The 25319-nt window shown below is 49.5% G+C and overlaps 1 protein-coding gene across 3 annotated transcripts in view; it reads right to left on the bottom strand.

Moving 5' to 3' along the window:
* The window catches only part of XYLB (xylulokinase), a 54251-nt gene extending 36514 nt beyond the window's left edge, over positions 1 to 17737 (bottom strand). The window contains exons 1-8 of one of the 3 annotated variants that reach the window (XM_037014158.2): positions 17592 to 17737; positions 16364 to 16446; positions 8094 to 8163; positions 6347 to 6427; positions 4229 to 4315; positions 3511 to 3639; positions 2779 to 2844; positions 1448 to 1520 (exon numbers count right to left, since the gene is read on the bottom strand). In XM_037014158.2, coding sequence (XP_036870053.2) covers positions 1448 to 1520; positions 2779 to 2844; positions 3511 to 3639; positions 4229 to 4315; positions 6347 to 6427; positions 8094 to 8163; positions 16364 to 16446; positions 17592 to 17645 — 643 coding nt within the window. In that variant the 5' untranslated portion in view covers positions 17646 to 17737. The remainder of the gene's footprint in view (positions 1 to 1447; positions 1521 to 2778; positions 2845 to 3510; positions 3640 to 4228; positions 4316 to 6346; positions 6428 to 8093; positions 8164 to 16363; positions 16447 to 17591) is intronic. The other 2 variants (XM_073222250.1, XM_073222251.1) reach the window with 2 other exon arrangements.
* Between the last annotated feature and the right edge of the window lie 7582 nt (positions 17738 to 25319).

Below are 25319 nucleotides of genomic sequence, written 5' to 3'. Positions count from 1 at the left end.
GGACTGCCAGCAACGTGTCCCCCAGGGGTCAAGTGCCTGCTGGCACCAGGGTAGGTCCACCCTCAGGGCCTCCCAGTCACGGCCAACCCCAAGACAGCCCTCAGACTCCTCCAAACTTCCTCCACGTCACTGGGATCAGCTCAGTTTTCTAAAACAATCTACTTCTCCCAGGGCTTTCCTGAGGATGGGGAGGGGAGAGAACCCAGAGCCCAGGGGCAGGACTCTCCTGCTCCACTGGCCTGGGCAGCTGGGAGACAGGCGGCTGGGACACTGACGGATGGCTGGGCCCCAGGAGGAGGTGGACAGCCGGTGAACTGGGAGGTAACTTCTAAGGTAAGGGTGAGGGGCGCAGCGAGGACCTGGCTGGGACGCCTCCTGAACAATGGCAATGTGACTCCCCGCGCAGCTCTCCACAGTACCAGGAGGAGTGGACATATGTGGACACAGGTTTAGGGTCTGCTGGGGGGGCTCCAGACAGCTAGTGGTAGAAACTCTTTCTTCTCCAGATTCAAGGGAGGCTTGGGGACCCCCCTTAGTCACCTTACTCTCTCTCCCTACAAACTAGAATAGCCCACACAGTCCTCAACAACTTCAGATGAGTCCCCAGGAGCCTCTGTGCAGCCCAGGTTCTCGTTCTCCGGAAGGCACTTGCATGGGTCAGGGTCTTGCTCGGCTTCTCCCCTCTCCTGTCCATCCTTTAGGCTGGCCCCGTCTATGTGCTCCCTTGCTACCTCCTCCCAGGTTCCTCTCTGCATTGGCATCACCTGCATTATTTTTTCAGGGTTCTGATTCCAGAAGCTCCCCACTCTCATGAGGTCCCCCAACATAAACAACAACTTACATAACTCCTTGTGGGAGCCAGGCTCATCCCCGAGTCCCGGTGTTGACTCCGTGGGGGCCCCTCTACTTGCCCCTGGGGAGGTGTGTGCCGCCAGCAGGACGGGCAGAAGTGCTGTATGTCACTTCCAAGATTTGGGTGTAAAGACTCTACTCGGCCTCTCTCTTCCTCTCAACCCTTGCCTGGGGGACTCCAGCCACAATGGTATTAATCATCCTACAAGAGGCCCACATTGTGGGGAACTCAGGCCTCTGGCCCACGGTCATGTGCGTAGCCCTGGAAGTGATCTAGCTCCAGTCAAGCCTTTAGATGGCTGGGTCCTGGGTGCCCACTCAAACACTGCCACATGAGAGCTCCGGAGCCGAAATCACCCCACTAAGCTGCCCCCAGAAAATTGGCTTTCAGAAACTTTGTGAGATAATAAACATTTGCGGTCTTCAGCTGCTAAGTGCTGGGGTCATTTGCTGCACAGCAAGATGACTGATACACCCCTGGCAATGGGAGAGAGGGCTGAAAGGCTGGGGCCCACCGTAGGGGCTGAGGCTCACACCCGACACCCCCACACCTGCATGCCCCGACGGGCGCTCACCCTGGACCCTGGCAGCTTACCATCGCTGTAGTCAATAGGGGAGTAAGACCCAAGGAATAAGGAAGCAGCAAAACTACTGACCAAAGAAATTCTCTGCAAAAGAAAGGAACAGTGAGATAAAATGCACTTCCCTTAGCAGCTGGGAACTTCTGACACACTCCCAAGAAGAGTCCTAAACTGGGGAGGGAATGCAACTTTGAGCAAGCTGCCCCAGTAATGGTAGCGACTGAGTGCCCCAAATAAGAGCATTTTGAGTAGCTGGGAACCAAGAACAAGCTCCTCAGGTAAGCATCCAACTCTGCAGTTAAAACTGTCAAGTTCAACAAAGACAAAAGACAACATGAAAAAGCCATGCATGCTCCGGAAAGTGGGTTTTCCACCTGGGATCCAGGGAGTGTGGGCCCTGGTTTACAGCCTCCACTTCTGTGGTCTTTGGATCTAGTCACAAGGGAAGCGGGATGTGTGACCACAGGACTCAGAACTGACAAAGACACTTAGGGGTTCAGAGTGAGTGTAAGTGAGAGCTGGACCCTGGGAAGCCACAGACCCCAGCCATGAACCAGAGGGACTGATGCTGGATTTTGGTTTGCGCTTCTATGTGGGCATCACGGGCCCTTGGACCAGGGCAGGGAATGCCAACACCACCTGTCCCCCACCTTTGTTCCACACAGAGAACATGGAGAGGGTTTTGAATCTCCACCCCTTCCCTCCAAAGCCTACAAGCCTTATGCTGCAGAGTAATCTGGAACCTTGAATCATAAAATAATAAACTGGATGTTAACTTCCAAGATTAAAGAAGTACTTAGGCTAAACACAAGCTGATCATTTTCTAATTACTCAGAGATGAAAATCACTAGCCACAGGGTTGAGCTGCTTCTCAGGCAGCATTAAGCACTGGCTTTTAGCAGCTGTGGATTGAGGGAATGGATCTGGGTTCCTGGACACAGGCTCTGGTTGAAGGGCCCAGCTGAGGGCACACTGGTCCAGGCTTACCAATTTCCTAAGAAAACAGTAACCCCATGCCAATTGAGTGCCTGGTGGCCACCCTGTACTAGCCACACTGGAAACTGAGAGGGCAGAACAGAACCTAAAGGGCACCCAGCTCCCCAGCGCTCCCTCCAGTACTCTGATGAGGCCATGACTTCTCTACCCCATGATTCCACTCTTTCCTTCCTCTTTAGAAAGAGCCTGATGATAAGAAGCACACTCATTTGCTGTCATTCATTATTATTTTTAATGTCTATTAATCAATGTTTTTAGCCAGTGCTCAAGAGATATATTTATGCTAAAGGTAAGTATTACAGAAGGAATTCAACTGTGATTTCCAACCTAATAGAAACGTTTGACCAACCTCCGTGTGTGCATAGGCCTCAGGGTTCTGCTGGTAAATCTTTGCAATCTGGTTTCCTGTAAATCGCTGGAAAAAAAGTGCAAATTCATAAAAACTCCAATCTTCTGTGGAATGACGACTCTGTAAAGTGGGGTCAGTGCAGTGTCTCTGAGTATCAGCTAGCACAACAGAAGCTTTGAGAAGGCCGTGAATCCAGGAGGTTTGCTGCCTGCAGGGGCCCCTCGCTCAGCCAGCCTTCCGGCCCCACAGAACTGTGCTGACCAACGGCTTGGGCAGGGGATGCGTGTATTCGGCCCTCCTCATGTTTTTCTTGCTTCAGGTGGGGTGCATGACCCAAGCTGGGAAAACTGCAGCCACCTGGGACTGTGGCTGAAGCCAGTGGGAAGATGCACTCTTTTTAACTTTTTTACTTCTCCAGGAGCTGCACTAAGTGTCTTACATGCACAGACTCCTTTCAGCTTCAAAACTGCCCCAACTGTGAGTGCTAGTTTAATCCCGTCACAGATGCAGGCACCGAGGTGCCACCACCAGCCCTGCACACAGCATTTGACATGAGGAGTATGGCCATGTCACTGTCAGCGGTGACCTGGAACCCAAACAGGAGGCCTGCCCCTGCTCCCAGAAGCAGGTCACCCACTGTCCTCCCAGACACCCAGGGGGAAGGGCCCTGAGCCAGCAGCTGGACCTTCCTCCCAGGACCAGCCCTAGTGCCCAGTGGCTGGCACTGCCCACCTCGTAGGCCCGAGAGCCGGTGAGGCAGCTGAGAGCCTGGGCCCCACCCACGGCAGCCTCCAGCTGGCGGCACTGGGCTGTGGTGCTGGAGTCCATCCACACCGGGCAGTCGCTGATGGAGAAACAGGCCTGGAGAGAAGGGCACACAGCTGGAGCCCCCCACTGACCTGGGCGTACCTGAGCTGGTGGACACACTGCCCCTCACAGCAGGTGGCTGCCTGTCTCCCCCGAGGGTGACCTGGGAGATCTGTGGGCAAGCCCTTCCCGCCCAGACCTCAGCCTGCCTGGGGCGGGGGTCTCCCCTGAAAGTTGGAAGCGGGAGGTTCTGGGGAGCTCTGTGGGCACCATTAGAGAGGGCAGGGAGGGCTCAGGCTATAGTAAGACAGCTTTACCAGGGCACTTGAAGCTGGGAGGCAGGGAGAAGCCAGGCCTCCCTTCCCAGCACCATCAGGAGCCATCATGTCACAGGGGGAGGTGCCTGAGAGGGACGAGCCAGAGCCACGTGGGCTGGAGGGGACCTGTGTGGTGAAGGGGACCTGGCACCTGACCCCCAGTGAAGATACCAGGTGTGGCCATAGCAGGGAGCCAGGGCAGACCATGTCATGGGACTGCTGTCCGAGCCACCTGCCTACACCCGCAACAATGCACAAAAGCCCCAGGCTCAGGGCCCCCTCCCCTCTCCAGAGTTATTCAGACCCCCACAAAATGGCCACATTACCTGCAGCTGCTCGTGTAACGGTAGGTCTGGTGACAGGTTTGTCAGCACCTGGCTGGCCCCAACCTTCCAGTACACACTTCCGTGTTGCTGTGAAGGGAAACCCATTCACACAGCCGCACACCGACCAGCATTTCAGACTCCTGGAGATGCAGAAGGACCCCGGGCCACATGCCGAGGACTGGGCTCCATGCCTGCTCTGCCCCTTAGTCACAGAGCTGCTCACCTTTACAAGATGTGGTTTCCATTTCCATAAAGTGGGGAGGAACTCTGCCCTGTCCACCCCAAAATTTGCAGGGAGGTTCAAGAGAGAATTAGTGGTCTCATTTTTGGTGCCTTTGTAAAACTGTATTTGAATATATTGCTCTTAATATTATCTGAAATTCATTCATTCATTCAACATTTATTGAGCACCTAAATCATGCCAGGATGGGACAGATGGACAGGATAACACTATCCCTCTTCTGCAGGATATTGGAGTTGACTCGGGGAGAAAAACACAAATGTACAACTCCAAAGCCCTATGGAAGTGACGTGGCAGGGAAGTGGACCCACAGAAGGGCACCTGAACAGCTGGTTACAATCGGGTAGAAGTGGACGTGATTATGAGGACAGGACGCCAGGGTTGAGTGTGTGGCTTCTTCATGCAGAATAACCACAGGTGAGAGAGCCTGACGGGTGTGGGGAAGGCAGCCTAAACAGAAGCCGAGCTGGGGTTGCAAGTGGCAGGGCCGGTGGGGAGGAGGCCTGAGCACCAACACCCTGACATCGTGCTTGGGGGTTGGGGTTTATCTTGGAGGTGGGGAGAACCCTGGGTGTATGAGAGCCAGGCTGAATATAAAGAGTTTGTGGGAGTTACGAGGGCAGGGATGCCAAAGCAGAGACCCGGAGAAAAACTGCGGGTATTAGGCCTGGGGCAACAGAGGCAGAGTAGGAGAAGAGGTGGTAGAAGCGAGTTATGTGCTAATCCATAGGACACGGGGACCCCCTGGATGGGGGAGTGGGCAGACGGAGGAGTCAGGCTGCCACTTGGGTGTGGTCTAGCTGGATAAGGAGAACTCCCCAAGAAGGGAACAGGAGGAGGAGGGGCCTGGGGTGCTCCATCCCAGACTTGAGACCTAGGTTTCTGGGACACCCAGCCACGGGGTGGGCCCTGCCTGGGAGGGAGAGGGCCCAGGCCGGCGGGTCAGGCAAGAGAGGGACTAGACCGTAAGGGCGTCTGTCCAGTTTAACAAGGACAGGAGCAGCACATTCCTGTTAGGTCTGCAGGAAGAAGAGGCAGCTGAAGAAGTTAGCCCGTGCTCTCTGCCAAGAACGTGAAAATAAGCCAGTCAGCATGAAACAAGGTGATTCAGAGGATGAAACGGGACCTGCAGCCTGACTCCTCCTGGCAGGTGTGTGACCCTGGGCAAGTCACCTCTCTGCGTCTCAGTTCCCCATGTAAATGTCAATCATAATAAAAACAGTTTCTAAAACTCAAATAGTCTTTGTGCACCGTTCCATGTATTTAACATTCACAGAGACCCTAAGGCAGATGAGAATACGAAGGCAGGAAGCTGGATGTCGTCGTGTGCAAACAGCAGAGCTGGGGACGGGACCAGGCAGAGTGGTCGGGCCCCTGTGCTAACCCTCCAGGATTCCATTGTAAAGTCGCTCTGACGGTCAGCAGACGGCATGTGAATGGCTGGGCAGGGCACCTGCACGCTGTCAGTGCTCTATCGACGGTGTTCTCATTACTACCAGTATCTCTACTCTAAACCTCCTTCGCTAATCTGCATAATTTCCCACTTTGCTTTTATTTCCAACAAAAAGCAATTTTAGTGTCCCTGGACAGTGCTAATAAACTCATGCCAAATGCTTCCTCCAGCTCCCCAGGGGATCCCAATCCAGCTCCTTGTCACCCAGTGTCCTAGTTTATATAATGCTTAATCCTAAGGACTGTCCCAGGTCCTTTAGCAGGAAGCAGGCTGCACTCCTTCCAAGGTAAAACGGCTGTGAAGGCAGTTATTAGCAGCACATGTGCAGTGGCTCTGGGCACTGAGCACATCCCCTTGGGAGCTGTCACCCCACACCACCCAGCAGCCACCACCGCCCGGTGGACAGGGCCTACGGCAAACAAACCTGGCCGGCCCCGGACATGGAGAGGACTTGAGAGAAGTCAAAGCCTGAAGCCTTCATCTTCTCCAAGAGGATGTCCAAGGCCTGAGGAGGAAAGCAGAGTGCATGCGACTGCTCTGAACCACTGAGTCAGCAAGCACAGGCCTCCCAGTAGAGATGGCAGTGCTTGTCACACCGAGGAGATCTGATGACCAGAACACCTTAATTAACAAGGGGGCACCTTAAACTTTAATTTAAGGGGTTAAATCATAAACCACTCAATTTCAAATATTGCTTTTCTGGTTTTTGACTTCCAAGCATTCAGGAATAGCAAAACCAAACTGGCTCAAATTCTGGTTTCTTTTATTTGCATTTTCAACCCACCATGTTAGTAACATGACTTCACTGCAAAGGAGAAATGAAGAGCTGACAGAGGGCTCCCACCAGGACAGGGCTCTGTGCCCAGACCCCCTGTCCAGGAGTGCAATGCTGGGGGAGTAAATGGCCATGGTGGCCATTTGTCCCAATCCCCCATTCCGCCATCCACTGTCTGTTTAGAATCATCCTTCTGGCATGACCCCATTGGTGAGATGGATGGCACAGCCCGGTAGAGCATGACACTTCCCCCAAGATTTCTCAGGAGCAATCAGAGATTCACCCCAGGCTGTGTTTCCCACTGGAGCTTTGGCCTGACCACGCCATCCCCACCCTATGCTGGGAGAGATCCTTTCACAGCACCCCCATGGCTGCTGACTTGGCCCTGCTTGCCAAACCTTGGCAGAGGATGGGGTACAGCTGTAATAGGTCCAGTCTGGGGTGAGGGTGTGTGGTTGGGAGGTATCGCTCAAGATTAGAAGTCACCCTGGCACCAGCCCCAAGCCTAGCCCTCTACCACTGATACACCTCCCCAAGTTAAGGCCGTGCCCATCAGAAGCCCTTGGCTTCATCAGTGGGACCTCACCCACCAACTCCTGCATATCACCCCCACCCCCACTGCTCCTTGGTCTGGCTCAGCCTCTGAAGAACACATCCCTTCAGCCTGTCTGGTGAAAACTCCAGGATGAGTCAGGGTCAGGCTGATAAAAGAAATCACACCAGTTATCTTAACAGAAAGAATTTAGTACAGCGGATTGGTTAAACAGCTATCAGAGAGCTGAAAAAGCTTCTGGCACCTGGCATCCAGTTCAGGGTCTCAAGTCCCCTGGGGTATCAGGCAGCCCCCAGTCCTGTCATGCCTGTCTGTGCTGCCCACAGCCCCAGTTTGGGGGTCCCACAGGCCATCCAGATTTGGCAGCAGGCCTCTTCCTTTCTTGTGGGTCCTGAGCAGGTAGGCTTGGCTTGTGGTTAATCTGATCCTGACTGGTCAGGTCATAAGCCACCATTCTGAGTGCCCCTGCTCTGGGAGCCAAGGGGACTTGGGGCTGAGCCCCAAACCTAAAGGGCTGTGTTTGGTTCTCAGGGTGCAAGGGTGGCCATAGTGCCTGACTGTAGAGTATTTGGGAAAGGTCTGCACTGTGCTATTCTAAAGCTGGTCCCTGCAGGACATCCCAGCACTATGGCTCCAGAACCTGAAAGCCAGCTGTGATTCCTCTCAGCTCAGGAACAATGACACCGGCTGAGGCTGAGTGAGGCCCTAGGAACCATTTCCCCATGAGGACCTGGTGCCAACAGATGCTCTCATAAGCTGCCACCTTTGGACTTCCGAGAAAATTGCCAAGTCTGCCGGTGAGACAGGCTGGGGACAGGAGAGGAACAGGATCCCTGTGCTCACCTGGACCCACATCAGGACTGGAGAAGTCACTGTCAGCCCATCCTCGTGAACATGAACCCCTCCCTGAGTCCTAGAAGGAGAACAGAGAGAATGTGGGACAGAACCTCAGGCAGGACCCAGCAGGAGCAGATCCTGGATACCCCCAGTGGAAAGCCACACACTGCCTCCCCCCACCTCAAGTGGGAACTCTAGACTGAACAGGACTAACAGTGCTGGGCAAGACGGAAAGGACGGCCTGGGCATTGCCCAGAGGTGGCAGTTCTCAGGAAGCCCCAGCAAAAACTACCCTTCCAAACACTCGAGCCCAGCCTGGAGGGCAGGCAGTGGCCCTGAGGGAACTGTGGGAGTGCAGGGCTGCACTGAGAGCCCTCCCAGACCCACTGGGTTTGGACAGGCGGAAAAGGCATGGTTCACAGAAGTGCTATCAGACGAGGATGTCCTTGGATTGCAAGCCTGGAGGGTTACCTGGACCCCTCTCTCTACCCTCCTCACCCTTGTAAGACCCTTGTGCAAACAGCTGATTTGACAAAATCCAACCCTTTCAATTATGAGGTTTAAAAACACAGGCTCAGAATTCACACCAAGATACTACCAGAAAACCATCCAACCATTCTATTCCTAAGTATCCAGCCCAAAGAAATGGACGCACAAGCCCACAGAAGGCTCTGGATGCAAATATCCATAGCAGCCCTATCTGTCATAATAGAAACCTGGAGTCATCCCAGGTGTCCCTAAGCAGGTGAACAGGCAAACTGTGGTATACATGTCATGCAGCGCTACAGAGCACTCTAAGACATAAAGGAACTACTGATGCAGACACCAACACGGCCGTGCCATGTGAGGGAAGCCAGACACAAAAGACCAGATGGTCCTTGATTCCGTTTATCTGACAGGCTAGAAAGCACAAGTCCACCTGCTGTGACAAAGCAGATCTGTAGTTTCCCGAGCCCAGTGGGGAGGACGGGAGGCCCTGCAAAGGGGCACACAATCTTTTGGGGGCGACATCAACACTCTGCATCCTGACTGTGGTGGTAGTTGCACGGGTAGTGATCTGCCTCTGTCGAAATGCACTGAACTGCACATTTTAATGGATGTCTCTTTTTGTACCTGAGTATTGTTACAGTATATTAGAAATTATATTAAAATTAAATTTTAACTAATAAATTATATTAAAATATAATGTTTTACAGTGTATTACATATACTGATTTTTTTTAAAGATACCATTAGGAAAAAGGTGAATAATAACCACCAGCTTTCCTCTAGACAGTAAAAACTCACCAGAAAAAATGTTACATTCACAAAACAGGTGGAAACTGCAACTGTACATTCCACCATGTATTTAACAACTAAAAATTGGCAATTCCTGCTAAGAAGGAAGACTAGAACTACACTGTACTCCTAAAGGTTCCAGGCCCAAATGTTTCACAGAGAAATTCTACCAAACCTTTAAAGGGCAAACATTTTTAATACTATTTAAATTGTTTCCAAGCACCTCAAAGAAGGAAATCTTTTCATGAAGTAAATATAAAATTAACACTAAAACCTAACAAATACTGTACCAAAAGTGCAAGCAACAGAGGAAAAAATAGACTAATCTGACTTTATCCAAATGAAAAACTTTTGTTTCAAAGGATCATCAAGAAATGAAAAGACAACCCACAGAATGGAAGAAATGTTTTGAAATTATATATCTGGTAAGAGACTTAAATACAGAATATATAAAGAAGTTTTGCAGCTCAATAATTGAAAGACCAATAGCACCTTTTAAAAATGGGCAAAGGATCCAAGTAGCCCTTTCTCCCAAGAAGATATACAAATGGCCAAAGATATTCAACATCATTAGTCACTGGAAGGATGCAAATCAAAACCACAATGAAATATCACTTCATGTCTAACAGGAAGGCTATAATCTATAAACAGAAAGACAGTAAAAAACAAATGTTGGCAAGGACTTGGGGAAATGGGAACCTTCACACCACTGGTGGATATATAAAATGGTATAGCTGCTTTGGAAAAGTTTGTCAGTTCCTCAAAATGTTGAACACAGAGTTACCATACTACCCATCAATTCCACTCCTGGGCATAGACCCAATGGGACCACATATGTGATTTTTTAGGGAGACATGTTTCTGTCTATAACACATGTGAATGTTCACAGCAGGATTATTCATAATAGCCAAAAAGTGGAACAACCAAAATATCCATTCCTGATGTGTGGATGAACAGAACGTGGGGTTAGCCATACAACAGATATTACTGAGTTTATTACAAAAAAGAATGAAGTTCTGATACAAGCTATGATATGGATAAACTTTTAAGACATGCAAATGTCAAAAAATACCACATATTACATATATTTATTTATATGAAACTTCCAGAATAGGCAAATTCATGGAGACAGAGTAGACTGGATGCCAGGGCTGGGGCATGGGGAATGGGGAGTGGCTGCTATTGGATACGGGATTTCTTTCTAAGGTGATGAAAATACTATACATTTACATAGTGATGATGGTTACACAAGAGAATATACTAAAAACCACTGACGTGTACTTTCAAAAGAGTAAATTCTTATGGTATGCAAATTATATCTCAATAGAGCTGTTTTTCTTTTTTAAAGATTCAATAGTAGGGGGAAACCCATATTAACTAAGGAAAAGCAAAATTTCCATGGCTCGACACAGTTGAATTTTATTTCTCACTCGTCTAAAGCATAATCAGTAGGGCAGTCGGGACCAGGAATGGGTGTGGGGGGCTCTGCTCCATGGAGATTTTCAGGGGCCCAGGAGGATGGTGGCTCTGTCATCTTCCAAGGGGCTTCCAAGGCTGTTCTGGACACTCACATCGAGCCACAGGACAGAGGAAGAGACAGGGCAAAGGATGGCAAGGAGGTCTGTATGGATGAGGTCTGAAAGAGGTCTGTTCACTTTCTCCCATATTCTGCTGCTTAGAACCCAGTCACATAGTTGAACAAAACCACAAGGAGGACAGCAGTGTGCCCAGGAGGGGAAAGAAATGGGTTTGGAGGACACATGGTTGGTCCCTACTACAAAACCCCCATTTATAGTAGCAAAATGATTTTTTTAAGTTAGAAATAAGCTTAAAAATAATTACATGCACCAGGTAGTTTTTGTCTTGTTACAAACCACTTCAAAACATAGAGACCTGAAATCACTAAGCTCATTTAACTCACAACTCTGTTGGTCAGTCACTGAACTGGGCTCAGCTGAGTGGTTCTTCTAGTCTCAGCCGGGCTCTCATGCATGGTGGTCTAACAGTAGGTAGAGAGCTCTGCTTCTGAGGTCTGTGTCTGCTCTCCTAGGTGGGGATACGCGGGCAAGCAGGCCACATGTCTCTCCTCCAGCAGGCTAACCTGAGGCTGGTCATGTGGTGGCTGTGCAGGGCTCCAAGAATCAGAGCGGAAGCAAGCAAGGCCTCTGGAGGATCAGGTGTAGACCTGACATGATGCTATATCCCCACTTTCTATGGGTTAAAATGAACAGGTCAGAAATGACTCCATCTCTTGATGGAGGGAGCTGCAAAGTCGCTTCGCAAAAGGCATGAGTACAGGGAGGGGTAGAGAATTACAGTCATTTAAAAAATACGCCACAATGTGCAAAATCCGTATGTCAAACATACTAAAATACAAATGTCATTCTCAAAAGAAGACTTGGAACAAATGTAAAAACATAACATATACTTTGACAGGAAGACTAATCTTATAAATTTGTCAATTTTGTCCAAGTTAATTTATAAATGTAATATGATCTCAATTAAAATATTAGCAATTGTGCTTTCTGGAATATTAAAAGCTGATTCTAAAGTACACATTGAAAAAGAACAAGAAAGAAAAAGCCATGGACACTGAAAATGAAGGACAATCAGAGAGGACTGACAATTCCAGATATTAAATCATATTATCAAGCTGGAATAATTAAAACAATGTGTTACTGGTTCATGAACAGACTCGCCAACCAATGGAACAAAAGAGAATGCCCAGAAATAGACCTAAACATACACAGAAATTTAGCATATGATAAAGCTGCCATCTCAAATCAGTGAGGTAGAGATGGACTTCTAAAAAAAATGGTGTTAAAACAATTAGAGAATCATCTGGAAAAAACTAAAGTTGGATATACATGTCATTTGTGTACCTAGGTAAGCTCCAAATATTTTTACATAAGAAATCTGAAATCCTATGAGAACTAGATGAAAACATAAGTAAATTCCTTTATAATCTTGGAGTGAAGAAGTTCCTTTAAACTATGACCCAAAAATCCAGAAGCAATAACACAAGAGACTGAGAAATTCAATGGTATAAAACATAAAACCTACCTGTGGCAACAATCGCCACCCACACACAAGTCAAAAACAAATCAACATGTGAGAAACATATTTGCAATCCATTTAACAACAGAGACAATTCCCCTAATGTATGAAGAGCTCCCAGAAATTGGTAAAAACTTGATAACCAATCCAGAAGAAAAATGGGCAAAGAACATGAAACAAAACTTCACAGAAAAAAAAAAAAAATCTAGTAGCCCTTCAACAAATGAAAAGGTAGTCAAATTTGCTTGTGGTAAGAGAAAGGAAAGTAAAATCTACAGGGAGAACATGGCCAGTGGAAACGGGCACACTCATGTACTGCTGGAGGGTGTAAGCCAACCCAGTGCCCACGGGAGGCAATTTGGCCACATCTTCCAAAATTATAAATCTATTTGCTCTTTGACCCAGCAATCCCATTTCCAAAATCTTATGCTACAGATAAACCAGCATGTGTGTATAATGGCATGGAGAAGGTAATGCACTATGTCATTTTTCATTGCAAAATCCCCTCAATAAGAGATGGTACATCTACACAATGGAATACATAAGGAATATCTAGAAAAAGAACATAGAACTCTATGCTCTGACATGGAAACATAGCCAAGTCATTGTGAAATAAAAAAGCAAAGTACAGAGTGGTGTGTACACTATGTTTTGTGTGCATAAGAAAGGGAGAACATGAGAAAACTCATGTCTGCTTATACTTTGATATAAAACACTGGAAGGATACAGAAAAAAACTAGAAAAGTTATCTGTCAAGGAGGGCAGGAGGGAAGAGATGAGATCACAGAAGGATTAAGACTTCTCACTATATGCCTTTTGTTTCTTTTGAATTATGTACCAAACACATGCAATGGCTATTAACAAAATATTTTTATTAAGGTAACTACTTTGGAAAAGAATTTGGCACTTTCTTTTAAAGTTTAAACATAACTAGCCATACAACTTAGCCATTTCTGGGTATTTCATTTCCAAGAGAAATGAAAGCTTATATCAATACCAAGATTTGTATGTGAATTTCATAGCCTCTTTATTTATCATAATAAAAAATTAGAGACAGCTCAAATGTCCCTCATCAGGTGAATGGATAAACCAACTGTGGTCCACTCACAGAATGGAATACTATTGAATAATAAAAAGAATAAATTCCTGATACATATAACAACATGGATGATTCACAAAATGATTATATCGAGTTTTAAAAAATCAGATAAAAAACAGTATATAATTATGATTCCCTTTATATAAGGTTCTAGGAAGTGTCAACTAATCTCTAATGATAGAAACATTTCAGTAGTTGCCAGAAGTTGTGGCTAGGGAAGAGGGATGCATTGCAAAGTGGCATGAGAAAACTTTTGGGGGATGGAAATGACCATTATATTGATTTTAGATTCATGAAGGAACACATATATCAAAAGTTATCAAGCTGTATACTTTATGTATGTGCAGTTTATTGCACATCAACAATAACCTCAATAAAACAGTAAAAACAAAAACAAAACCCAAACCAGGAAGTGATCTGGTGGTGGGAGAAGAAAGAACTGGATCTGTATGAATCTAGTTTAAAATATTTTTAAAATGTAACTGAGTAAAGAAGCAATACTCATGGTTATGATTATATATCTTTTTCCCAAGATCTCTCCTGGAGAGCACTGACTCACTGAAAGGAACATGGAGAAGGATTTAAAAATTTTTAAAGAACAGAAACCATATGAAATATGGTCTCAGACCACAGTGGAATTAAACCAGAGATCAACAGCAGAAAGATGGCAAGAAGAGCTGGAGATTAAGCAATATACTTCTAAATAACATATGAATCAAAGTTTAAAGAGAAACTGAAAAGTATTTTGAACTAAATGAGAATGAAAATACAACTTATCAAAATGTGTGGGATGCAGCAAAAGCAGTGCATAGAGGCAAACCTATAGCATTAAAATGCATATATTAGAACAGAAGAGCTAAAGTCAATCATCTAAGCTTCTACTTCAGGAAACTAGAGAAAGAGCACTCTAAGCTTAAAGCAAACAGAAGAAAAGAAATAATAAAACTTAGAGCCCATGTCAATGAAAATGACAAGAGGAAAATCAAAAAAATCAACAAAACCAAAAGTTGAAAAGATCAATAAAATTGATAAACCTCTCAACTACAGACCCCACAGATATCAAAGAACAATAAAGAAACGTGAACAACTTTATGCCACAAATTTGATAGCTTAGATGAAATGGACCAATTTCTTGAAAGACACAAACTACAAACCTCACATATGTGGCCTGCATAATATAAAATATGAAAGCAAGATGGCTTCCAACCTCATCTCAAAGGAGGCACATCAGCTAGGGAAAGATGGCAACATGTGATGGGCAGTGAGTGGTGACCAAGTGAAAGCTTCAAGGAGGAAGTGAAATCTAAAACAGACAATGAGGGACACCTGCATCAGGACCTCTAGGAGCCACTCAAAATCAAGAAGCCCACACTTTTATGGACTGAATTGTGTCTCCCCAGATCCATATGCTGAAGCCCACGCCCCAATACTTCAGCAAGTAACTGTTTTTGGAAACAGGGCCTTCAAAGTAGCAATTAGGTTACAACAAGGTCCTTAGTGTAGACCGCAATCCAGTATGACTGGTGTCCTTACCGAAGGAGACTAGGACACAGATAACATGACCAGGGGCACACGCGCACAGAGGGATGAACACATGAGAGGCAGCAGGAAGATGGCCATCCGCAAACCAAGGAGGCCTCAGCAGACACACCCTGCCGGCGGCTTCATCTTGGGCTTCTAGGCCCCAGAACTGGGGAAAAATACAGTCCTGTTGTTTAACTGCCCAGTCCGTGGCATTACTTCTTGCAGCCCTACCAAACTAACACAGCAGCTAAACTCATGATGTTTCTCCCCACAGTCTACCACCCATCCCAAAGGCCAGCCAGAAACCTCACATTCATGTCTTATGTTCAGTTCTGTACCAAGACCTGTCAATTTTACCACCCAGCCATCTCTACTCCAAGACACCGACATTTCTCATTCAGATGATCTTGAAAATCCTCTCCAATGGTTTCCCCACATGCCCTCTGGACAACCCCCATTTACTCTACACCAGGTAGAGTGAAGTTTAAAAACACAAACACAATCATGTCACACTTCACCCCATCCCTATGGCCCATCAGTGGCTGACCACAGCTTTTAGGATGAAGACAAACTCTGCACTATGCTTATGTGGCCCGGCCCAGCCTCTGTCTCTGCTCCTCAGCCACAGTGGCATGCTGCCACTTCCATTCCATGAATGAGCAATGCTCTTTCTTGCCACAGGGCCTTTGCATATGCTATTCCTTCTGCCTGGAAAGTTCCCTCCTTTCCATCACCTGCTAACTCCACTCACTCAGATCTTGGAGAAACTTCCTTAGAGACTCTCCCAGACCCCTCCTTCCAGTTCTGGGTCACATTCCTTTATAATGAGCACTTGGAGAAGTGAGTACCTGTCCTTCAAAGACCTTCCTGAATTTGAGATTCCTTGATTGATATCATTCTCCCCTACCCTCAACAGAAAGCTCTGGGAGAGCAAGGACCACCATGTCTCTGGTTCACCGTCAAAGCTCAGCAGCCAGCACACTGCCTGACACAAAGTAAGTGTCAATTCATACCTCCTGTGTTTATGAAAGGATGGATGGATGGATGGATGGATGGTTGGATGGATGGATGGATGGATAGATGGATGGACAGACAGAAGGAAGGAAGGAACTGGGAAGGAACAGAAGAGAGCTCACTCCAGGCACAGAAAAAAAGATGCTGAGAGCTCTACCAAGACCAGGAGTCCTGCAGTTTGATGAAGCCGGAATAGTGTGATATATGGGTGTAAAAGGTCGAGGGAGGACCCCATGCCCCCAACCCCACCACCCCAGCACGCACGCACACACACACACACACACACACACACACAGGGTACTTACCCAAATTCTGGGAGATCTCTGTCAAAGTGCACACTGTCCTCATAGAAGACAGTCAGCTCTTCATCTACAGCAACAACTTTGACCTGGAAGGCATTTGAAATGATCTTTGACTTGTCTCTGCTTCTACACTGGTCCAGGGGCACAACCATCACAAGAGGAAGCCTGGCATCCTGCAAGGGAGTGGTGCAGCCTGGAAACCTCTGGAAAGGTGGGTGTACATCACTTGAACCATGGCAACAGACACCTCCTCAGGATGTACCCAAAGATTCAGTCAAACGAAGAAGCTGAGGCTAAGAAGAAACAGCCCCTGTAACTCCTGGAAACTTTGTGCCCCAAACAGACAAAGCTAAGACCCTCAAGAAGATACTCACAGGTGACTGGCTCCTGTGCCTGCAAGGAGGCCTGAGAAAGTCCCAGAAGGGAAGGAAGGGGAGGTAGGGTTTCAGATTGCCCAGGGGTGTGGGCAGACCAGGCAAGATTGTTTACAGGGGTGTGGGAGACCAGGTAAGGCCCCCAGCCATTGCCAGAGGCCATGTTCATGGTCCAGTGTGGCACCGGGGCAGACCTCACTCTCAGAATACAGCTCCCTTCATGGACAGAAGGGCAGACTTTGGTCTAGCAAGGCAACTTGATATGTAGGGGTCCCCGAGGACTTTGTGGTCAGGCTTGGCCCAGACTGCCTCCCTGACCCATTTGAGGAGAGGGTTTGACTGTAACTGTGTTGATTTCCCAACTGAAGTAGGAAGCCCTCGGACCCAGGCCCCGGTTTGGAGGCAAGTTTTGACTCTGCTAGTCTCTCTGCGGGGCCCTGGGGGCGGCACAGCTTGTTTTCTGACCAGCAGTGCTGCACTTTGACCCGGTGTGCTGGTGCCAATCCATGGTGGACACATTCAGGGGCGCGCTGCGCCCCTTTCAGTTAAAATCAGTGTCACGTGGGGATCTGGCTCCAGGCCACTGGCTATGCCTGTGTGCTCGGCTCCCGGCGGCTGCCCCCGACCTTCGGGTCTCCAGCACCGCGGCACCTGTGCGTCCAGGACCCGCGGTGGCCCGGCTGGGGGGCGGCGCCCACCGTTTCCGGAGGCGGGACCGGCCGGTCGTGAGCAACCGCTGGCGGTCGGCCCAGCCAGGCACCCCCGGGCAGGCGCGCGAGACCCCGGCGCGCCCGAGAGCAGGCGCCCAGCCCTCCCCGTGTCCCGGGGCGGTGCACGCTGCGCAGCCCGGGCCGTACCTGCTGCGTGCTGAAGTCCCAGCCCAGGCAGCAGTGGCGCGCGCGCTCGGCCATGGCCGCGGCCCCAGCGCCGTCCGTCCTTCCCGCCCCGCCACTGTCGCCGCGCTCCGACGCCCCGGGACGCTGGGCCCGCCCCGCGCCCCGCCCCGCCCCGCCGTTCGCCGGCACCGTCATCGAGGGCTCGCGCTGCGGCGCCGCCTGCCGGGGGCCCGGGCAGGGCGGCGCGGGCCGTGGAAATGGCGCGCCCCTAGGGTCGTGGGCGGGCCTGGGGCGGGCCTGGGGCGGACACCTGGAGGATGGACGGGTGTCCCAGTGTAGCCCTCTTCCAATCCCACTAAAAAATGCCCTCTTCACAGGCCTCGTCCTGGTTTCCCTTGGAAGACTCCTGGGCCAGAGGATTCAACTTGAAGCTGGCTTGTCCCTGCCTGTGTCTCCAGCGGCTCTGGGCCTGGAGATCTCCATGGCTGTCTCTTGGGTACTGGAGCCGCTGTCCACTCATGCTGGTGACTCAGGGGTCTCAGAGAACTGCGCTCTCCAGTGGGGGGGGCACTGGGTTTCAATAGGCCCGATCCTGACCCAACAAATCCAATGGTTCCCCAGCTCTGACTTGTGCCATATCCCACCCCTGTCAGTAAAATCAGAGCTCCTGATGCCCTCAGCAGAGAGGGTGCCAGGCATGGCAAGGGGGAGGGGGATGAGAACCAAAATCAGCCCTGCTCCCTTTCTTTCTGGAGCGAGGATACAGTCTCTTCCCCTCATTCCACCTGGCTGTGTCCTTCCTGTCCCTGCTTCCTGAATGCTTTCCACAACACCCTCCTGGGGTGAGAAGCTATCCCAGGGACATCCCCAGCCCAGCAGAGCCCCTTCACACTTTTGTGATGAATTGATAACCCCTCTCTGACTGAACTTGAGTTGTTTGGAGCCCAGATCCTTCTCTTGGTCCAATGTCCCAAGTTCAGTGGCAAAGCTGGGCCCAAAGCCAGCAAGTCTGACCTGTAACTCTGCCTGTCTAACCACTAAACAAGACAATTTGCTGGGCAGCCTTGTGAGAAGGCACGAGGCAAAATACCAATGTCTTGTGAAGGTCAGGTGGCCAGCACTCTCAGGCTGCCTCACAGGGCGGCCTCGTCCTATAAGGGGGACTTTATGGGCTCTGGCACCAACCCCGTTCTGGTGACATCCTTTCTTTCCATGTAACAGCCTGTTCCCTTTGGCCACAGAGAAGACTGGAGGTCTGAGAGCCCATTTGCTCCGTAAGGAGACAGCACATCCATGACCTGACCTGTTAGGATGAATAAGGGCAGAAATCCTAATTCCAAGTTGTCGATGCCTCCCTCACATTGTCCTCCCTGCTGCAGCACGGAAAGGGCACCCTAGTAGCAGAGGGGGCCTGGGAGCCCAGGGGGAAGTGCTGCTGTGGCCTGATGCTGGTCCTTTGCTGGTAATGCTCCAAGCTTGAAATCTGCCTCCTAAACAGACCTACTAAGGAACCCCTGCACTGACTTGGGGCCAAAGCAGAAACTGCCCTGGAGATGTCTCTTTGCCATGCCCAGGTTGCCCACAGGCCCCAGCAAGACTCTGTCCCCTACCCAGGCCCTAACTGGTTCACCAGCCTGAGGGCAAAGCAGATCCACAGAAAGGAAGGCAAGGGATCAGATATGCATGTTAGGAAGATGATATATGAAGAAGCTGTGTAGAGGATGGGGACAACAGGAAGGGGAAATCAGTTAAAATGTGGCTACAGGAGGCCTGCAGTAGGGCAGAGGTGCAGAGGATGGAGATGAGCAGATGGATTCGGGAGGTGTTTAGGAAGCTCTGGGAATCTCATGGACTGACAGAGGGAAGCGTCAAAGGTAATGCCCAGGTTTCAGGTTTAGGGGAGCTGGTTGCTTAACTGTGGATACAAAACAAAACACCCCCAAATTTGGTGGTTTCAAACATAGTCTTTTCCTGTCCCTCACATGCCAGCAGGTCAGTGGTTAGCTGATCAGGCAAGGTTCAGCTTGCTTTTCCTGCAGTGCCTGCTTCCTACCACAGGTGATGAAAATATAGCTTTGCAAAGATAAGATGTTATATCACAGAAAGGAACATACCATAATCTAATGCTCAATTGTAAACTACCTTAAGTCACAGTTTGCATGGCACCCAGCTGTTGAGTATTACTGTTTTCCTTGAAAAGTAAAAATATCCCACAGCACCCCCAGGGGTGCCCTACTGAATAGAAGTAGGGAGAACAGAGACTTTTCTTGTACCTGATCTCAAATACCTTCAACATTTTTACATTAAGTATAATCTTTGCTGTAAAATTTTATATAAATGCTGTATTAGGGCTCTCCAGAGAAACAGAACTAGCAAGATATATGTGGAGATATATGAAAAGAGATTTATTTCAGGAGTTTGCTCATGAGGTTTCAGAGGCTGGGAAGTCTCACCATATGCTGTCTGCAAACCAGAGAACCAGGAGAGTCAGTGGTGTAATTCAGTCCAAGTCTGAAGGCCTGAGGACTGAGCTGATATACAACCCAATCTGAATCCATAAACTGGAGAGCCCAGTGCCAATGGTAGAGGGCAGGAGAAGATGGATATCTCAGCTCAAGCAGAGAACTGGTTCTGCCTCTGCTTTTTTGTTCCATTCCAGGGCTGGCCGGATTGGCTGGTGTTCATCCTCTTTGGTGAGGGCCTTCTGCTTCACTCGGTTCACCAATTCAAATGCTAATCTCTTCTAGAAACACCCTCACAGACACACTCAGGAATCCTATTCTACCAGTTATCTGTGTATCCTTTAACCTAGTCGTGTTGACACAGGAAATTAACCATCACAGATGCCCTTTATTAGGTTAGCAGAATTCTCTCGCATTCTTGAGGTTTTGTTAAGAGTTTTTTTTAAATTATTTAAAAATCTGTTAATGTGGTCAAATTGATTAATCTCTCTTATAAGTGAAGCCAATCTTGCTTCTCAGGAATAAACTTAACTTGGTCAAAAACGTATTTTTTTTCATGTTTTAAAAATTTCACTGGATTTTCTTTGTAATATGTTGCTTAGTATATTTACATCTATATTCATGAATGAGACTGACATGCAGTTTTCCTTTTTCAAGGTGCCCTAATCTGTGTCTGTGTGTTTTAATCAAGGCTTTACAAGCCTCATACATTAGTGCAGAACTATTTCTCTTTCACTGTCTTCTAGAAAAAATTTGTGTAAGGTTGGATTATATATTCTTTGACTAATGAAATTTTTTTTTTTGTCCTCTTTCCTTGGGAAAAAAAACTCTTTTTATTAATGTTTCTCCTCTTTGGGAATATCTTTAATGTCCCTCTCCACATATAAGCCCCTCACTACCAGGTCCTGCTCTTGGCTTAACTGTGAGTTGCGGCCTTTGGAGTGGGGGTGGGAGGGCTAACTTAGAATAAGAAGCTGGGTCCCACATTTAGGTGGATGCCCAGGCAGTGGGAGACACAGACAAGAAGCAGACGATGTGAGAATCCCACGCCAGCCAGTGGGCAGCGGGCAGGGAGATGAGAGCCCAGCACTCCCTGGCCGCAAGGGACCAGGCTTGTGCGTCTGGCACTTAACGTATTCTATCATAAAAACATCAGATTTGGAGAAGATGGGATTGATTGACAACATCTAACTTCACACAATTTTGGCATTTGATTTTCAACAGCGTGCTTAGAGACCTGTGTGATAGGCAGGATGTGGGAGGTCAATGAAAGGAAGGTTCTAGCCCAGCGCTGCCTGATGGAAATACACTGTGAGCCACAAGCACAAGTCACGTGTGTAGTTTTAAAATTTCGCCCATACTTTTAAAGTTTTAAAAAGCAAGTGGAATTTATCTTAATACTTTATTAACTCTGAATATCCAAAATATTATCATTCTCACACACAACTAACATAAAAACTATGGATGAGATATCTTATGTCTTGTTTTGTTTCTGTACTAAGTCTTTAAATTCTAGTGTGACTTTTACACTCACAGTACATCTCAATTCCGACTACCCACATTTCAAGTCCTTGATAGCTATACCTGGCTAGTGACTGTTGTGTGAGACAGCATGGGTGTCCCATTATAGATTTAACAGCTGTTAAATATGTCTGTTCAAATAGATAATGTCGAACTCTAGGTAATGTTAGTCATTGAATCGATAAACAAACTAAGTAGGTCCTATCTGGAGCTGACTGACAAATCCTGCCCGCCTCAGGAACGTCAGTGGCTGGTAGACATGCTCCGGGCCTCGTCAACAGCGACCCCTGTGGCCAGCAGCTCTGCCCCACCAGTTTCCTGCACTCACTGCCTCTTCCTCCTGTGCCCTGCCCTGCTGGCTGAATCCTTCCAGCAAAGTAACTAGAGGTATGTTCAGATGCGGCTGCGGCCAGTATGCTGGCCTCACAGCTCACAGACAGGCCTTCCCCAGAAAGAGCCTACTGTCACCCTGGGCAGCTACTTTGCAAGGCTTCTTTCTCTGGGCCCTGGGAAACTTGGCAAAGAAAGAGGGACCAGAAAATGCAAAGAAAGGAAGAGGTGTGAGCATTGGCTTCTCACTGCAGGCAGCTCAGAAGTCCATGCCAGGGGCCGAGCTCTCAGCGCATGCTCCAGCCCTGCCCCAGGCCCCTGCTCCATGAGGTGGGACATTCTTGCCTGTGCTTCTCTCAGAAGCTTGGGAGAGTTATCTCCCTGCAAGCTGGTGATCGTAGAGTACACTGAGCAAGAGAAGAGCAGAGCCAGACCCTGCCCTCAGGAAGTCCCCTCCCAGGGGGGCAGCGGTGGGGCCCAGGGCCACCCCAAATGTTTCCAGGTCTGGCTAATGGATGTGGAGTCCTGGGCCTGCCTGGGGAAGGGCAGCTGGAAGGGGCAGCTAATCCTCAGGGCAGCAGAGGCCAGAGTTCCACTGGGCGTGAGCCCTCTGGGAAAGCACCCCCAAGGATAAGGCCATGCTTATTTGGGAGCATCAGAGGAAAACCAGCAAGCAAGCCCTGAGAAAGGGTTCAAACCTGGGAAGTCGTACCTTTATGCTCCAGCCCTGCCATCCAAGCACATTCAGTGGGGCTGGAAAATCAGTCTTCATCCAATGGACACTAGCAATGCCTTGGCTCCAGGACCCTGCCCTTGCCCACCCCTGGCCCTCGCAGACATAGCCTGTCCCTACACCCCTTCCAGAGAGCTCCTCCCTGTCCCTGAGGGCTGGCCAAGGACATCAAGAGCCTTGGGGGGCCTGTCTGACCTACCTTCTTCTGAGCCTGTGTCTCTGGTTTCTCCAGACACAGCCAATTTTGACCCAGCCGACTCAAGTCCAACATGGTACCTTTATGGAAATGAATCACACCCTTGCTCCCTGGCAAGAGGCCATTTTTGGATCCTGAGGGCTCGTCTCAGAGTAGGACTGACCTTCCCACCAAGCTGGACTGGGCCTGAAGTCCATGGCCTCATACCGAGCCCCTCAACTCTAATTCGAGATCATCTGGGGCCTGGCCCTCAGTCCTCCTCTGTGGGCATCCTGTCTGCTTCCTCCTCTCTGGACTCCAAAGACATGCTGGAGAGGATGTCTGAGTTCAGTTTCAGCATCCATGGCATTGAGAATGGTGTTCTTGGCCACCTCGTCAGTCACATCCTCGCAGGATACATCTTCAGTCATCAGCTCCTTGCTCACACTGCTAAAGAAGGCAGTGGAGAACAAGGCATGAGCTGCATCTCTCTGGGAGCTGAGGAAGGCAGAGGCTCTGAAGCAGCTTCCGTCATGCCCAGCTCTGCATTCCTAAGAGGGGGGCTTTCCAGTGCCTCAGGCCCCCAGCCGAGGTTTGCCATGAGCCCAGGAGGGACCCTTGTCTCCCGAAGGAGGCCCATCCCATCCCCCAAGTCTAGCCAGACCCTTAAGTCCTCTGCACCCTGGGGTTCTATCTTCTTCACTAGCATTTACTGAGCATCTGCCCTGCACCAGACACTGCCAACAGCGTCATGTGGGCTAAATCCTCCCTGAAGCCCTGTGAGAGAGAAACGCTAGGCCACATGTCTTCGCCTCTCTGTGCCTCAGGTTCCTTGTCTGTGAAATGGGGATAGTGGCAGGACCTGCCTTGCTCTTGGTGGTGCTTAGGATGAAGTGTGAAAAGGCACGTGCAGAACAGGATCTGACAGAGAGTAAGTGCTCAGTAAATGTCAGCTGCTATCACTACTGTTATCATTCCATGTTGCACATGAAAAACTGAGTCTCAGAGGTACTAGGTAATCTCCCTGTGCATATGCTAGGAAGTGATAACAGAGGTAGAAATTGGGCTCTCTGGAGTCTGTGTTCTTAACTACTATGCTATTAGTCTGCTGCATTGCCCTTCCCCTTGCTATAATGGGGAAGACTCCTATTCATCCTTCAAAGCCCTATTCAAGTGTCACTTCCTCTGTGAAGCCTCCCCCAAATCTCCCAACTAAAGCTCCTTCCCACTAGGGCTCCTAGAGGTCCTATACATGCCTCTGTCAGAGCCCAGCATGGTATCTGTCTCCCCATGAACTAGGGCTTACTTAAGGCTGGAGACCTCTTACCTCTGACAGTCCAGCTTTGGGACAATGCCTAGTACAGGTGGTGCCCATGAGAGTTTTTGGACAGGGGAAAGGAGGAGGAGGATGGTGGGGAGGAGGGCAGGGGAAGCCAGGGGCAGCACCCTGTGGTGTGAGCAGGGGGCCGTCAGGCAGCCTCTGCCCTCACTGTGCTCGGTTCCCCTTGAGTCTGGGCAAGAGCGATGGGCTCTGTTAGCTCAAATCCCATGAGGGTTGGTTCTGCCAATCGTGACAAGTGTTCTCCAGGGAGCCCTCAGGAGATAGAGGCCAGAAGTGCCCATCAAGGGGCTGGGATGGAGCTCAGTTCCAAACAGGGTCCTGGGCTGCTGGGACTAAGAGGCCACAGAAATGAGTCAAGACTGGGTCCTTTCTGGAGGCCTGGGGGTTCAGGAAAAGGGAGGCATTCAGAGAGCTGAGTGGTTCCCAGCCAGACTCTGCCCCCTGGGAGGGGAGGGAGCCCAGGGCATCTCCAAGGGCAGCACCCAGGCCAGAGAGTCAGCCAGGGGCTAAGGAAAGGAGAGGACCCAGCCCAGGCTGGGTCTGGGAAGCCAGGATGGGAGCTGGCAGAGGCGGGGCTGGACAGAGGTGGACGGCAGCAGTGGGGGAGCTGGGGAGACTGTTGTGGACACAGAGTGGCCCTTGTGTCACAGCCTTCCTGGAAAAGGGGCAGAGATGGACCACGCCCGACACCCTCAGTACCCAGAGTGGTGCCAGAGAGCCAGGCCCTGTACTGGGCACAACCCCGGGGAAGGTGGCCCAAGATATCTGTGAGGGGCTGATCTTGTGTTTATGGCAGCAGGGAGCAGAGAGACAAGGACAGGATGGCTGAGAGGAAGCAGAGAAAGACAGGTAGGAGGATAAGGCTCTGGCTGACGAACACCAGGGCCACCATGGCGCCCGCCGCCCAGGCCAGAGACACCAGCCCCAGACCTGTGGCCTTGCAGGAGGAGGGAAAAGCTCCCTGGGGGCCTTGGGGGCCTAGAGGCTGGGCAGGTAGAAGCAGCAGCTCCTCAAAACCCACACACTCCAGCCCCGTCTCCACCCAGCTCACTGTGCTAGGTCTGCCTTTGGGCCAGCACCTTTCCGTCTCTGACCTTGTAGGCTGACAGAGGGGTAACAGGGCATTGGGGGGATGTCTGGGGAGGGTGAAATGGGGCAACCCACATACACCTCTTAGCAGTGTTGC

The sequence above is a fragment of the Manis javanica genome, chromosome 15 (assembly GCF_040802235.1).
Source record: "Manis javanica isolate MJ-LG chromosome 15, MJ_LKY, whole genome shotgun sequence".
Classification (NCBI taxonomy): Eukaryota; Metazoa; Chordata; class Mammalia; order Pholidota; family Manidae; genus Manis; species Manis javanica.
This window is presented reverse-complemented; position numbering and strand designations above follow the sequence as displayed.